The sequence below is a fragment of the Crotalus tigris genome, unplaced genomic scaffold, assembly GCF_016545835.1.
Source record: "Crotalus tigris isolate CLP2741 ecotype Arizona unplaced genomic scaffold, ASM1654583v1 scf7180000020347.5012614909:4044961, whole genome shotgun sequence".
NCBI classification, from domain to species: Eukaryota; Metazoa; Chordata; class Lepidosauria; order Squamata; family Viperidae; genus Crotalus; species Crotalus tigris.
Genome location: NW_024097978.1, coordinates 926,283 through 942,454, shown reverse-complemented (window position 1 = coordinate 942,454; position 16,172 = coordinate 926,283). Strand labels below are relative to the sequence as shown.

General features: G+C 46.8%; 1 protein-coding gene across 3 annotated transcripts in view; it reads right to left on the bottom strand.

The window, feature by feature from the left end:
* Positions 1-16,172, bottom strand: part of RIMKLB (ribosomal modification protein rimK like family member B) — an 83,354-nt gene that overhangs the window by 26,338 nt on the left and 40,844 nt on the right. For all 3 annotated transcript variants that reach the window (XR_005559565.1, XM_039366670.1, XM_039366669.1), the window contains exon 4: positions 6,107-6,337. Coding sequence is in view for 2 of the 3 variants with exons in the window: in XM_039366670.1 (XP_039222604.1) it covers positions 6,107-6,337 (231 nt within the window). In the remaining variant the exon portion in view is untranslated. The remainder of the gene's footprint in view (positions 1-6,106; positions 6,338-16,172) is intronic.

Below are 16,172 nucleotides of genomic sequence, written 5' to 3'. Positions count from 1 at the left end.
ATGTGTGTGAGGCCAAGCCCGTTTGCTTGGAATACAAAGTGAAAGAGACTAGTTAATGATAAGCAGCCTAGAAGGGTTGCCACAAAAGGAATTTATTTCTCTTCTTACCAACCTCCCCCTTTTCTGGCCCCAGATGCCAGAACAATGAAACCATTTGTTGTCATAGTAACCAGTACCTGGGGGGAGTGAATTGACTCACTCAAAGGAAGAGCCCTCTCCCCTTGGAATTCCAGCAATGTCAATGGAAAGAAAAGATTTTCAGAGGCTCCACTAGCACATGCAGTAGCACCCCCTGGTGGCTAATCTGCACACACTTATTCAGCAATTTTATCCCTGCTGAAAGGAAGGCACCCCCCACTTTGGTAACCACACCAACCTAAATTAAGAGCATCCCCTAGAGGGGAAAGAAGGTACTTCACTGAAAATTTCTAATTTTGCAGACCTCTGATAGTTATAGAGCAAGTTCCCTGAATTCATCCAAAGTAACCAACACCCCCAGAGTGAACTTCACCCAAAGTAATCACTCACGCAAGCAGTCACCTCTAGTGGTGACTATGCTGAGGGCAAATTAAGGAGAAAGGGCAGCTCATTATCACAAAGCTGAAACGACCAAGCGGATATTAGGGAGCTAGATGAAGCTCAGTAATTTCCCAAGCAATCCCCAGCTTGCAACCTAACGACCAGGTGGGAGTTTAAGGGAGCTAGTAGGAGCTCAGTATTTTCCCAGTGGCCACAGACGTGCAACGTGATTCTCAGAAGAAAGAATTTAGCTAGCCTTTCTCCAAGCACCCCCTAGTGGCTAAAGGAGAAACTACATGCAAGCCTTTAATCATGCACAGAGAAAGCCCTCTAGTGGACAAAGGGTGAACCTCGAAGGAAGAGCACCCTGGTGACTAACCCGCAAGCAGTGACCCCTAGTGGACAAAGGGTGAACTTTGCTGAAGTACCCATGCACACAGGAGAGCACACCCAGTGGTGCCTCTATCCACAGACAGCACCCCAGTAGCTGATCTTCAAGTAGCACCCCCTAGTGGTCAAAGAGCAAAGTTCATCAAATTTGCTTCAAAATAGCTAGGATGTTTACTGAACCTGTCCTAGCCATGGCAGAGTGTCTCCTTGATTTAGAAGAAGGGGTTCAACCAACCAGCCTAGATGAGACACCCCAACCAGTCGGCCAAGGAGAAATGCTGCAAACAGCCAACCTTGACCTGTACACAGAGGCTGATGCTCAAGCCTCAGTGAGGCCAAAGACGTCCCAGGTTCCCTATGACCTGAGGCAACAAAGAAAGCTTACAGAAGCCATGCATTCACATCTGATGGAAAGATGGGAGTCGAACTACAAGTGCTATGAAAGACACTGGGAGAAATTACGGAAACTCTACCAAGGGCCTAAGGAGGAACTCTCCCCAGAAAGTGCGCATGTATTGAAAGAAGATAAGGAAGATGCCTTCGTGCAATGGATGGGCTCTGAACGACAACTCAAAGACATTCAGGAGCAATTAGGAGACCCAACAGTCGATAGCAAGATGAAAAGCCTCAAGCTAACAGTCGATAGCAAGACGCAAAGCCTCAAGCTAAAAAACAAGGCACGTAAGAAGTTTCTAGAGAGCAGACCAGTCGAGAGGGCAGAGTCTGAACTTTCCCGCCATTCGCATGCAGCATCCCAGCGATCACATGTGGCTCCGTCTCACGCCTCTGGAAAAGCCTCATCCTTTCACCATAACTCACCACGAGCCCAGACGTACTCCAGCGTATTACAACAATCTCGTTACAGGCGCCTTGGGCCATTCAAAAGCGTCTTTGCGTCAGAGCCAAGCATCCCGAGTTTCAAAGGCAGAGTAAGCAAACATCGATGCTGAAGCTCCCAACGCAGTCTTTTGTGTGTTAGAAGAGGAGCAGCAGAAAAAGAAGGAATTGGCGGTGATGGAAGTCGAAGAAGCTGAAATGGAGGCCAAACTAGAAGCTGAAGCAGCTCAAATGGAGGCCAAACGAAAAGCTGGAGCAGCTCAAGTGGAGGCCAAATGAAAAGCTGCACCAGCTCAAATGGAGGCCAAACGAAAAGCTGCATCAGCTAAATTGAAGGCCAAAATAAAGACCACTCAAGAAGAGCTTGAGCTTATACAAAGCCAACGAGAAGTGGCAGATAAAACAGCAAGAGTGAAAGGCCTTCAGAGGACACTTCAACACACCACCTTCTCGCCCAAGTGGGAACAACTGGAGAATGAAGATCAGCATAGCCGTGTGCAGGTCTACATGGACAACCAAAGCGCGTTTCAATGTGAGCAGGTCAGAGTGCCACAGCTATCCACAAGCCCAAGACCGAGTAGACGAAGAGAAGAATCTCAATGGCCAGATGTGCCGATCAGCCACAATCAATAGAACAAAAGAGCATGCACAGAATATACACAATTAATATCAGCAAGCCATAATCAATTTAATATTTTTTCAGAATTTTTTTTATTGCTGTTGGTTTACTGGTACTTTTGGAATTTTTGATTTGATCTAATTAATCCTTTTGTAATTCATTTTCTTGGGTTTGGGAGATCTTTATAGAGATAGTTTGGTTAAATGAATCCCACTTTTACTGTACTCTGAAATGTGTGGATGGGAAGTCAGAAGGAAAGAATCTGGCTTTCTGGTTGTTGTATCTAGTATTATGAAATGTGTCAGGAAAATGGGAAACAATAGAATACAGAAAATGACCTGGTAGCAGTGTTTAGCAGGTTTAGTTGCTAAACACTAATATAGCAACTGTTAGAAGGAGAACTGGCAGGAGGGATGCAACCCGTACACTATAGGGAAAGGAAAACAGGTGGGTGTCTGTCATTCACAAATTAGAAAATCTATCTCAAATATAACCAGACGTTAAACCAAATAGAATCATACTGCTGGAAGGATATCCAATCTTTTCTTGAAAAACTCCATCAATGGAGCAACAACTTTAAATGTTCTCACTGTCAGGAAATTTCTTAGTTCCATATTGGATTTCTTTTTAAGGAACTTCACACTGCTTCTTTTCTACTCTCAGGTGCTTTGGAGAGGAAGTCAACCTCTTGTCTATGACAGTCCCTCAATTACTTGAAAACAGGTATCAATTCTCCTCCTAATCCTTCTATTTCTTAGGCTAGACCACGGGTCGGCAACCCATGGCTCTGAAGACGCAAGCGGCTCTTTGAGCCATCCCCTGTGGCTCCAGAGCCTCCTCTGCCATTTGCAGAGAAAGACAAGGAGAGAGAGAGAGAGGCACTTGCACTTCCCCCCCTCTCATGCGGACTTGTCCCCTCGCAGGGCTCCTGATTGGCCCTGCACCCGGGTACCCCACCCCCTGCGAGAAGAGCGGCCAGGAAGTCCCTTTCCCGGGCTGGCCCCGTCTGAGGCGCACGTGGCTGGGGAGCCATGCGGGGAAGCCCCAAGATCCCCGCTGAGAGCGGCCCGCCCAAGCCTCCGCTGAGCGGGCCAGCCCTCTCGTAAACTGCAGCCCCAAGGGAGAGCAGCCCCTCCAATGCCCAGTCGGCATGACCGTTGGCCAAGCAGCAGCAGAGGCAGAGACAGAGGGTCAGTGGCAGGGGGGGCTCTGAGTCCATGGAGCACTGCAGCGAAGCGGCCGCAAGGCAGGTGGTGTGCCTCCTGGCTTACTTGTACCAGGCGGCAGTCTTGGCTGGGGTATCGCTTCCTGGGCCATCCCCGGGCCATTCCCTGTGAAGCCGAGCCGGCCACATGTCTCCCCAGGCGGGGCCGGGTGGCAGTCCCAGCTGGGCCGGCAGTCGGCGGGGGACTCACTCCATGGAAAGCTGAGCCGGCCATGCGTCTCCCCGGGCTGGGCTGGGCAGCAGTCATGGCTGGACCGGCGGCCAGCGGAGGCATCACTCCCTGGGAAGCCAAGCCGGCCACAAGTCTCCCCAGGCTGGGCCGGGTGGCAGTCATAGCTGGGGCGGTGGTCAGTGGGGGCATCACTCCCTGGGAAACTGAGCCAGCCATGCGTCTCCCTGGGGGGATAGGTGGCAATCATGGCTGGGCTGGCAGCTGGCGGGGGCACCACTCCCTGGGAAGCTGAACAGGCCACGCGTCTCCCCAGGTGGCAGTCATGACTGGGGCGGCAGTCGGCGGGGGCATCATTCCCTGGGAAGCTGAGCCGGCCACGTATCTCCCCAGGCCGGGCCAGGCAGCAGTCATGGCTGGGGTGGCGGCCAGCAAGGGCATCACTCCCTGGGAAGCCGAGCGGGCCACGCATCTCCCCCGGCTGGGCCGGGCGGCAGTCATGGCTGGGGCAGCGGCCAGCGGGGGCATCACTCCCTGGGAAGCTGAGCCAGCCACGTCTTCCCCGGCTGGGCCAGGCGGCAGTCCCAGCTGGGGCGGAAAACGGGCAGCCACGTTCCTTCGCCTTCCTCTGGAGGCAGAACTCCGGCCTCCTGCAGCAGGCTGAGATAGGCAAGCCCAAGCGGCCGTCTACTGCCACCTCGGAAGATTTGGCGCAGCAGCTCCTTCTCCCCGTTGGCCTCTTCCTCCACTCCCTGGGAGAAGAGGGATAGGAAGGAAAGAAAATGAAGGAAGCTCTGTAGCCACCCCAAAAAAAGCAAATTTAATAAACATAGTATCTGCCAGGGAAGGAGGAGGGAGGGGAGGCTTGGCAACTCACTGGAAGGGACCGATTCGTGGTTCGGGAAAGGTGCAAATCTTTCTGGATCAAGGCGGGGAGGGGCGTTGGGGGTTCCGGCCTCAGAGGGAAGAAAATGAAGGTGATCCAGCCTCTTCAATCAAGTGCCCTGTTTTACGCATGCTGCGCACACGCACACACACACACATTTTGTGGCTCCCAGTTTTTTCTTTTGTGAGGGAAACGGGTCCAAGTGGCTCTTTCAGTGTTTCAGGTTGCCGACCCCTGGGCTAGACATATCCAGTTCCCTTAACCGTTCATCCAGACTCCTCATAATCTTTGTTCCTCTTCTCTGCATTCTTTCTAGGGTTTCAACATTTTTTTTGTATCTAATGATTAGAACTGGATGCAGTATTCTAAATGTGATCTCACTAATGCAGTATAAAGTGTGGCATTATCACTTCTCATGATCTTGACGCTCTCTCTGTTGATGCAGCCTTGGTTATTTTTGCAGCTGCAGCACACTGCTGGCTCATACTAGATCCCTCTCACAGTTACGTATATAGTATTTGCCCTTCAACAGTTCTATTGTTTTCTATCACAAGCACAAAATTAGAATCAGAATAGTGCTGGAAGGGACCTTGGAGGTCTTCTAGTCCAGCCGCCTGCTCAAGCAGCTCTATAATTAGGAAAAATAATTAGGAAAAAATGTTTATTATATTAAGGAACACAACAGCTGGACTGCTATCTGCTATTGTGCCACTTGAGTTTATAGATGTACATATTGTTTATTCAGCTGTTAACATAAAATTGGAGATATTACACTTGATTTTAATCAAAAGGCTGAAAAGTGATATGGGAGGATAGGTAATACTTTTTTTATGGTCAGCAACAAGAAATAGGAAGACAGTAAGTTGATATGGGTTAAGCTGACTGGCTAAATGAGGAAGGATGAGAAAAGAAAAGAAAGTGATGACTGCAGAACCAAGATTATAGACAGCACTGGCTGCTAAAGCCTTGTTAGTTCCAGAGGAAACTAGGGTCAAGACAAGAAATAGAAGCAGTTGAAATAAAAAAATCGCCAAAGAAAAAAGTAGGCATGGAGGGGCAACAACAAGAGGCATATCTTGCTCATGAGAAGGGGCATATCTTCCTCATGATGCTAGAGGAAACTACATCTTACCAGCCCAGGAGAGATTGCCAGCCAATATAAATGAACACAGAACATAAAATAACAAACTTAAAAGTCATCTTGGAGGTCTTCTAGTTTAATCCTCTGCATAATTAATGCTATTCTCCTTGGATTTAAATGGGGAGGGGATGTATACACACACACACTCATTCTCAGTTGCAGGAAGCTGCTTGTGTTAAAACTAAATTATAAGAAGAAACCTGTTGAACTATGTGTTGGATCATTTCCTGTCAACACAAAAGCTCTGAAGATACATTGAATGTTAGTTTCAATTAATATTTCACAGATGCATAATAATTGTGGAATTTTTCTTGGCTTACCATAAGAAAAAGTATCTGGAAGAGGCACACCATGACCAGCCAGTTCTTGGAATGTCCAGAACTTGTTGACACAATTAAGTATGGCTTGTGGACGGTTCATTAGCCGGCAGCCTATCTTCTCCAGATGGCGAAGGACTGTAATATCACTATCACTCTGCACCCATGGTGTTGGTACACGAACCACCACTACTTGTGGGTAAGCAGTGATGAGTTCTCCATTGACCCGAAGACCTGCAGGAAAGAGTAACAAAAAGATGCAAATTTGATTAAAATCATAGTTAATAAAGAAAAAGCACTATATTTAATCTATCAGAATGGTACACCCAATCCCCTGAGCTTTTGGAAAATGACATACAGCTGTTATATTATGCCCCATTGCATAAGATTTTACATGATTTTCACACAAACACCAAAGGTCCTGGTGTTCTGCATAAATAAAAAACATTATAAATTATATACTATGTACACTACAGTATAAATCAGCTGTTCCAATCTTTCTGGCACCAGGGACCGGTTTTGGAAGAAAAATTATCTTCCAGATCTGGGGGAGAGGGGAAGGTTTTGCATGCAACCTAGATCCCATACATACAGAGATAAAGCTTCACTTCACTTGCCTGCCATTTGCATGGCCCAGTTCCTAACAGGCTATGGACCGGTACTGGTACCACGTGTTGGAGACCCCACAGTATTTACTGTACTTATATCATATATACGATATCTTCTCTCTTTATGTCTTGAATGAATTAAAACACTAACAAGCCAGTTATAGGAAACTGGAACTCTTAAAAAAACGTAACTTAGAACAGCTTTGCTTTCTTCCAAGCTCAGGACAACACTTCCAACTATGGTGTGCACTTTTCTGAGTTTGGTATCTTTGAAATGGCAATTTTAAATTTGGAACATTTTGAACTTGGAACAATCTGCATGCTGATATTTGGGAAATTTTCTATTGCTGAATAGTAAATACCTAATCCACTGCATCAGAACATGAACTCCTGACTTTTTATTCTTTTTTTTTTTTAGAAATTGTATTTTGTTGAATTGTATTGTGCAGTCCTTGGCACTCTCTGAAATTTACTGTTTGTTTTTATTACCCAACCACATAAAGTCTTCATTATCAACTGAATTCTATTGTATTCTTCAATTGCTGTATTATGGCCTTTTTTGCCTTTTTGAAGTTTGGATACTATTTTATACATTCCTCTTAATGTATAGACAATTAAATCTGTAAAGGTTATGTGCCAATAGTCTAATTTCACTGCTTATTTTTGTTTTTACAATGATCTATGTGAGGTTAAGTCTTTTCTTTTGTTGTGCACAAATTACAAATAACTTTATTACCGTCATAGACCAGCAATAGCCATCACTTTTTACAATATATTAAAAATAATGATCCATAATAATAATAATAATAATAACAACAACAACATTAATAGTAAATAATAACATCCCTGTTAAGAAAATACATGTTCTCAAAATGTTAGGGTCCCTCCCTAGTTTGTGAGTGGATAGCCGATTAGTGTGTGAAATATAATGTTCCAAACATTATTAGAGATATCTCCAAAAAATTGGCACAAGTTGACGGCTATAGATCTGTAACACAAAATTTAGTTTAAAACCTTCTATTCACTACCCTTCCTATAAAAAGGAAAGGGTGAAGAAAAGTGAGAATTGTAGCTTTCATTCTTCTTTCATGCACTTCCATGGGCTAATATGTTCAGGGTGTGTGAAATAAAGTAAGAAATCCTACCACTGGTAGTGGTGCAAACTTTTTTAAAACAACAAGGTGAATAGGAAATCTCCAAATTTGAGAAGAATTCAAGTTAGTTCCACTCAGCAACTTGGCTCTGGATAATTGCTTATCATTAAGAGAATACCCACAGGCTCTAGGTACTTGCTGGATCATTTTGAAGCTGCTGATATTAAAGGAGTGCCAAGCCACTGACTGTCTTTAGTTTGTGTAAGCAAATGGTTCCCCTCTGAATTGACATTAGTTCCTCCCCGACCTAGAGGGGGAAAAAAAGGGGGGGGGGAGAATGGATAAACCTGTTCTACATGTTCATGAACTGAGTCTCAGGAATACTATCCCCAAGGGAATATGTGAAAGATCCTTCTGTATTCCATATTCCTTCAAGAAGTGAAAAAGAAGAAAACTGCTTGCCCTTCCTAAAGAATTATCTAGTTCAGTGATTCTCATCCTGTGGTCTGCGGATGCCTGAAGGGCCGTGATGTCATCAGAGGGGATCTGAAAAGGGTTGAAGAAATGTTATGATTTAAATCTTGAGTTAAGTTTTGGAGGTTCCATGGCCATGGTCTGTGGCCACAAAAGGCATTTAAAGGGGGTCCATAGTGAAGAAAAGGTTGAGAACCGCTGATCTAATTTATTCTGAAGAATAGAAAACATTGCTCCATTAGATATCATAGGAGATCTAGGTTTTCATTGATTACAGAATATCACCTAATGGGACACAAGAAACATGTTGGGGTTTTTTTGTCATACTCTCTTCCTTTTGGAACATCACACTACTCAAATTTATATTGGCTCTGACCTTCCAAAGTCTTGGTTATTGTCCAGACGGGGGTTCAGGAAGTTAGTGGAGCCTGCATAGTTTGTTACTGTTGGTAACGGATTACCCTTGGCTGCCAATTCTTATTTTTATTCTATGCTGAAATAACATAGAATAACATAGAACATGTAAAAAATGAGAACATCTCTTTCTATGATTGGGACCTTGACGAGGCAAAGAGGCTTGTGCGGGTAAATGAAATTGTGGGTTATGTCATCAGACATGTATATCTCTAGAAGGGTCTCCCAAGGCGAACAGGCCATGATAGATATCCCAGAGTAACACTGATCACATCTGCCAACCCACACTGAACTAGTATGGAAGATTATGATATATTCTTTCCACATGCCGATACAATCTCCAAAATGGCCTTTATTCCCCAGAGGCCCTAGGGCAACTACTCATGGCAGCGGGAAAATCTGCCCAACAACAAAAGGTGCAGAGTAAATCAGGCTGCCTTTGGACTTTGGAATGGTCAACATTCGAATAATTGAAAACGGATACTTGACTAGAAGAACTGCTGATTGCACTCAACAATATGTATTGGGATATCATTGGATTATGTGGCAAAAATTTAGTTGAACTTGACATTTATCTACACTAGAGGTACTGAAGATGGATGATGTGGCGGAATTGGTTTTCTCATCAACCAAAAGCTGAAAGACTGTAGTAAAATTTGAAAGTATATCAGACAGAGTAACCCAATGCATCATTCAATTGAACAAATAATACAAGCTTCAAATCATCCAAGTTTATGCGCCAACAATAAGCTATAGTGATGATGAGATCGAAGAGTTTTACGATAATGTGACCTGTCTTCAATACAAAGAAAAATGCTGATACAAAATACTAATGGATGACTTTAATGCAAGAGTAGGAAGAACAATACTTGGAGAAAAAGCAACTGGCCTGAATGGAAGTGGTGAACGAGATAATAGAGGCAACAGACTAGTAGATTTTGCTGAAGGACAGAAACTCTATATCATAAACTCATTTTAACAAGAAAAAAGCTAGCAGAAAGCTGGCACATTTAAGAAAAGAAACTGCCAGTTCTTTAGATAAACCAAGAGAATCTTTGGGCATGCCACGAAATGTGCCTGCTTGGAGAATAAGTCTGTAATGGTCCAAATTATAGTGTTCCCTGCACTCTCTGGCAAGTCTACAATAAAGTCCATGGAGATTTCCTCCCAGAGATTCACCAGGTTGGCTACTGGCTGCAGTAACCCAGAGGGTTCCTGGGCATTTGTTTCATTGAAGCGCACAAAGGCAGCTGGCCACATAAGCTTCTATTTCCTTTTTCATCTTTGGCCACCAGAATTGTCTCATCACCAGGTGCAGGTTCTTTACAACCCAAAATATTCTACTGCCTTTGCATCTGACTCTGTAAAATCCAGGTTCACTATCTGGCTAGGGCTCCCACTTGAATATGGCCTTCAACTTACTGGGATCCATCTCCACTCCCTTATTGGAGATCCAGTCTCCCAGGTAGTGTAAGCAAGCCTGACTCTTCCTGGGAGACCCCCATTCCCATGTCTGGTGGGCGGGATGCAAGGAAAAAGAAGCATGATCGGACCAGACTGCCAACAAGTGCTGCAGACGGCACAGATTTGGCAGGCTGTTGCTACTGCTGCCACTACCATGGAGGAAGCCCGACTCTTTCTGGGAGTCAGGGACTGTGGCGTGGCTCTGCCTGTAAACCTCACTTGGACAGATCTTCAGCACCCAGCATACACCAGGCTGAAGAAGAGCCCTCCCGTAAACCGATCACCAAACTGGGCGGAACCCTCCAATAAGCCAAAAACCAATGAACGGTGCTCCCCTCTACTTTCAGAGTGGGGCATGTTCTACTACTGAGAAAGTAAATGTACAAAACTTTTGCAGTGCAGCAAACCCACAGCATTGAGATGCCATGCCTGGCAATTGAAACTTGCCCAGCTGCTGCCCCAAAGTCACGTTTATGGGCCCTCCACAAGGGGCACTGTCTTACCTGAACGCCTTTTCTCAACATGACGATGGAGAATCCACCAATGGGTTCTGCTTGTCTTCTGCCCCTAGACTAAGTCAGCCAAACTTTTGCTCCGCCTCTCATCCTGAGACACCCCTTTCCCAGTCTTGACTGAGGCGAAAGTTGTTGGCTATGTAATCTTGTGTTGGCTCAATCCTCTCCCAGCACAGGACCTGACTAGCCCTAAGAGTGGGAGTGGATTCTCCATCATCATGCTGAGAAAAGGCGTTCAGGTAAGACAACGCCCCTTCTCCAGCATGACGAGTGGAGAATCCACCAATGGGACATACCAAAGCCTCCCTGTCCCTATGGGTGGGGGTCAGTCTGGGTCTGTGTCCCACTCTTTGAAACTACACTCTGGAGGAACCTCCTGATGAGGGAGGCCTCTGCAGATGCAAATCTATCTAATTTGTAATGTCTTATAAAAGGGGAAGGTGATGCCCACATAGACGCCCTGCATATCTCCTAAATCGGTGCCTGAGTCGCCCAGGCTGCTGAAGTGGCAGCGCTGCGAGTGGAGTGTGCAGTGATTTGTCTGGGGACTGCTAATGACTGTCCCCTGTATGCCTCTGCTATGCACCTCCTAATCCATCTTCCAGTTGTGGAAGCTGTGACCCTTTGACCTCTTGTGTGAGAGTGGAAGGAGACAAACAGGGCTTCCGACTTGTGGAAGGGTGCCATCCGTTTAATGTATCGTCTTAAAGCCCTGCAAACGTCTAAGGTGTGCCACTTGCACTCCAATTCATGGGAGGGCTTGGGGCAAAAGTCTGGTAGCACTACCTCCTGTGTTCTGTGAAACAGGGAATTGACCTTGGGGATGAAGGAAGGGTCCAAACGTAGGACCACCCTGTCCAAGTGGAAGATACATAGATCATCTCTAACTGATAGTGCTGCCAACTCTGAAATGCGTCTAGCTGAGGTAACAGCAATCAGAAAGGCAACCTTAAGGGTCAAGTATTGTAAGGCGCAGGTCCGAACCGGTTCAAATGGGGGTAAGGTAATTGCCTGTAGGACCTTAGACAGATCCCAGGAGGGATATCTGTGGACTGCGGGTGGACTGTCATTTGTTGCGCCCTTAATGAAGGATCGTACCACTGGATGCCTGGCCAGTGGTTCAGAGTTGCCATAGGAAAGAATGGTAGATAAAGTGGCCACCTGTTTGCGAATTGTGTTGGGCGCTAGTCCCCTATCCAGGTCCTCTGCTAGGTAGTCTAAGATTCTTGGACTCAAAATACTAAAGGGGTCTAGCTGCTGCTTTGTGCACCAGCTGCAATAATTTCTCCACGTGGAGTCATAGATTCTGTTAGTTGTAGGCCTTCTAGAGGCCTGGATTGTCCTGATGACTTTGTGAAAAGGTCTCCTCCTCTAGGATGCTCCGTTCAAGTGCCAGGCGACTAATTGGAGCCATTGTGGCTCTGGATGAAGTAGAGCTCCCTGGTTGAGGGAGATTTGATTGTGTGGAATCCTCCACGGTGGGGATGTATAGAGACTTACGAGGTCTGCAAACCACGGCCGTCTTGGCTAATGTGGTGCAATGAGAATTACCTCTGCTTGTTCCTGCAATATCTTTCTAATGGTTGCTTGTATAAGAGGAAGTGGTGGGAACACATATAGCAGCTCCTCCGGCCAATGACCTTGAAATGCATCTGCTCTCTCTGCCCCTGGTGACAGAAAGCGGGAGAAGAACCTCAGGAGCTCAGCATTCTTGGAGCTGGCAAATAGGTCCAGCACTGGGTGGCCGAATCTCTCTGCAGCTTCCTCGAAGAGGGCAGGGTGCAGACTCCACTCTGAATGGTCTATCGTCGCCCTGCTTAGGAAGTCCGCCTGATGATTTGCTTCTCCTGATATGTGCTCGGCCTTGAGGGAGGCTACGTTGCTTTCTGCCCAGGTTCCCAGCACCTGTGCTTCAGTCATGAGAGCCCTGGATCGCATGCTCCTGTCAATTGATGTGGGCTCTGGCCGCCACATTGTCCGTGAGGACCAGGACATGCTGATCTGCTATTGTGTTATGAAAATGGCGAAAGGCCAGGTGAATGGCTCTGAGCTCTAACCAGTTTATGTTGTGTTTTAGATCCTCCCTTGACCACTGGCCCTGTATCAGCTGTGATTATAGGTGTGCTTCCCAGTCAAATAGACTGGCGTCCATGGTCACAGTGACCCGGTCGGTCTCCTTGAACATGTATCTCTTTCTGAGCACTGGAGAAGCCCATCACTGGAGGGACTTCAGGACCCCTGGTGGTATCCTTACTCTTTGGTTGGATGAGCTCATTCTCCTCTTTTGGAATGGGAGTAGGAACCACGGCAGATCTCTAGAGTGTAGTCGTGCCCAGGGCACGATTGCAAGGCATGAAATCATCTTTCCTAGTAATTGGGAGAGTGTGACCAGTGTTGTGGTTCGCTTCTTTCAAACCAATTTGACCACGGTTCGAATGCTGTCTTGGCAATCTTGAGAGAGGTAGACCCTGCACTGTAGTGTGTCTATCATAGCTCCCAGATGTAAAAGACGGGTTGATGGGGCCCTCTGACTCTTTTGGAAATTTACTGAGAAACTGTGTTCCTGAAGAGTTGTTAGGGTCAGTGCTAGGTCTGACTGTGCTGTCTGAACTGACGAAGATTGGATGAGAATGTCATCCAGATAACATTGAATGTGCACAGGAATTGTTTGCAGATGTGCCGTGAATGTTGCCAGTACCTTTGTGAATACTCTGGGAGCTGAAGAAAGTCCAAAAGGCAGGGCCCTGAATTGAAAATGCTGCCCTGTGTGGCAGAATCTGAGAAACGTCCGGTGTTCCAGAAGTATGGGAATGTGAAGGTAGGCCTCTGTCAGATCTATGGACATCAGAAGGTCTCCCTTTCTGATGCTTGCTAATATTGACTGTAGGGTTTGCATTTTGAACTTTCTGTAAGCCAAGTGTCTGTTGAGGCTTTTTAAGTTTAGGATTGCTCTCCACCCCCCCCCCCGAACTCTTTGGGACTATGAACAAGATGGAACAGAATCCCTGTCCCCGCTGGTCCTTCTCCAACAGTTCTATGGCCTGGATGTCCAGTAGATGCTGGATGGCCTCCTTTATAAGGTTCCTTTTGGTTGGATCCTTTGGAGATGGACAAGGAATGAAGCGGTTAGGGGTGATGAAATGAATTCTAGTGAGAGACAAAATCTGACGGTATTTAGGACCCAAAGGTCCATGGTGGTAGCTTGCCATTTGTGAGCGAAGAGAACTAGCCTGCCACCAATGGGGGAGTCCTCCCCGCCGTCACTTGGATCTTCGGTAGGGGTGACCTCCCGCTCCCCAAAAGGGCCGCTTTGATTGGAACTGTTGTCTGAACCTGTCCCTGTTGCCGGTTCTCTCACCCTGTCAGTCTGACATAGGCTGATAGGGGTGAGAAAAGGAATCTTGTTCTGTGCCTGTGTCAGATCGAAAGGACGGTCTGCGGGAGTAGGAGAAGACTCTCCTCTCTGTTCTCCTTGTCAGGTGTGCCAAAATCTTGCGTTTATCCTTGTTCTTTATCAGATAAGGATCAAGGGCCTCACCAAAAAGCACCCGCCCTTGTAGGGTGCTGCCACCAGCCGCCACTTTGCCATCATGTTGGCTCTCCACAGCAATCTGCGTGCTCCGATGTTGTACGCTATTGCCCTAGCAGAATAGTTTGATGCGTGCAAGGATGAATCTGACATGAACTCTGCTGCCGCCACTAACCTTCTTAAATTCTGGTGGGTTCTCTCCTCCTCTGGTGAGATACTTGCCTGGAATTGGCGCAGCCAGAGTAGTGAAGTCCTAGCGAAAAAGAATGTATAGATGCTGTCTTGATTGCCCATGCCAAGGCCTGGTGTGCCCTGCCTGCGGAAGGTGAGTTCCATCTTCTTATCTTCTGATTTCAGGGTCTCCGCTGCATCCCCGGGTATCATGGATGGAGAAAAAAGAGCAACTATGGGTTCATCTATTGTTGGAACCTCTATTACCTCCGACAGTGCCGGATCTATGTTGAATATTTTCTTGTCTGTCCCCCCCATTGGGAGGAAAGACCCCGGTGCCCCATGTTATTCTGAACTGAATCAAAGAAGAGAGGGGGGCAGGGGATAAATTGTTGTGTGTAAATGGGCTGTGAAAACACCTCGTTGTTTGTTACCTGACTAGTTGAGGGTCCTTTCTGAGGAAGCAAAGGTCTCTCAATCTTCACGGTGCTGCTGGCCTTGTGAAGCAGGGGTTTGAATAGAGATGGGTTACAAAGGTCGACGAAGGATGGAGGATCTGGGGATATATCCTCTTCCTCTGACAGCCCCTGATCCGTCAGCTCATGGTCCTCTGCAGAAGACCTCCTGCTTCTGGAGGACCGGGAGGGGGAAATTGAGTCCTGATACACAGAGGCTTCCTCTTGGGAAAGGCAGGAGCCACCCTTTGAAGCCACAGACCCTCTTCTGGAGCGATGGTGTCTTGAAGAAGCCATGGTCTGAGCGACTGCCTGAGATATCAGGGATTGTAAGTGTTCTAATGACACTGCTCCACGATTGTCTGAAATACGGGTGCCTGTTTCCATCCCCAGACCTCCTGGCTCCTCACACAGGGGAGATCCGCTCCCCTGCTCCATTTCAGCCTCTGACTAGGGCTTCTTGGACCAAATATTTCCTCCTCCATGTAACTAGGTGGTTCTAGTTCCTCCTTCACTGAGCTTTGCCTCTTCTCAGCTCTTGAAAACTGTTTTTCCAGAGCCTGGTGATGACGTTTGGCCTCCCTATCCGCTGTCTTAGAAGGTCTTTTACCAGATATTGCCCTGGCTTTGATCCTGCCAGCCGCCTACTTGGATGATTTTTGCCTCTTACGATCAGGGGGGCTAATGGAGGCTTCCTGCTCTGACTGGATAGTGTTTGTGTCTGCCATTTGTCAATGGGATATATCCCAATGCAAGTCTGAGAGAGAGAGGCCTTGTGAATTGTAGTCCTGGGACACTCTGGACTGAGCCTTGCAGTTATTTTATTTTATTTTTTATTTTATTTTTTCAATATTTAATGTTTAATATTATTGGATGGAGGCTAGGGATAGCGGAGGAAGACTCTGTCCTTGAATAGATTTCCTCAGCTCGGCTGAGTCCCCCAAGCTCGTTAGAAGCCTCCTTGCTTTCTGCCTGCTGGCTGAACTCCAGGAAAAAAAAAAAACTAGAAGCCTCCTTGTGTTCTGCCTGCTGGCTGAGCTCCAGGAAAACAAAAGAAAGGCACACAGCAATTTAAAGCTCCCTGCCAACTGGCTGAACTTGAGAGAGAGAGAGAGAGAGAGAGAGAGAGAGAGAGAGAGAGAGAGAGAGCTATTGATGGAAGCTGTGGGAGCCCTGGCGCTCATCGCGGATCAGCTGGACTAAAAGGTAGAGCTGTGGGAGATCTGAGCTTCAGTAGGCTTCGGGGACCAGTTCGTTGTCCATGGGCCAGCTGGGCTTCCGTGGATCAGCTGGGCTTCGGGGAATCCCCGCGGAATCCTGGTCCCTGTAGCTGCTTAGATTTTAA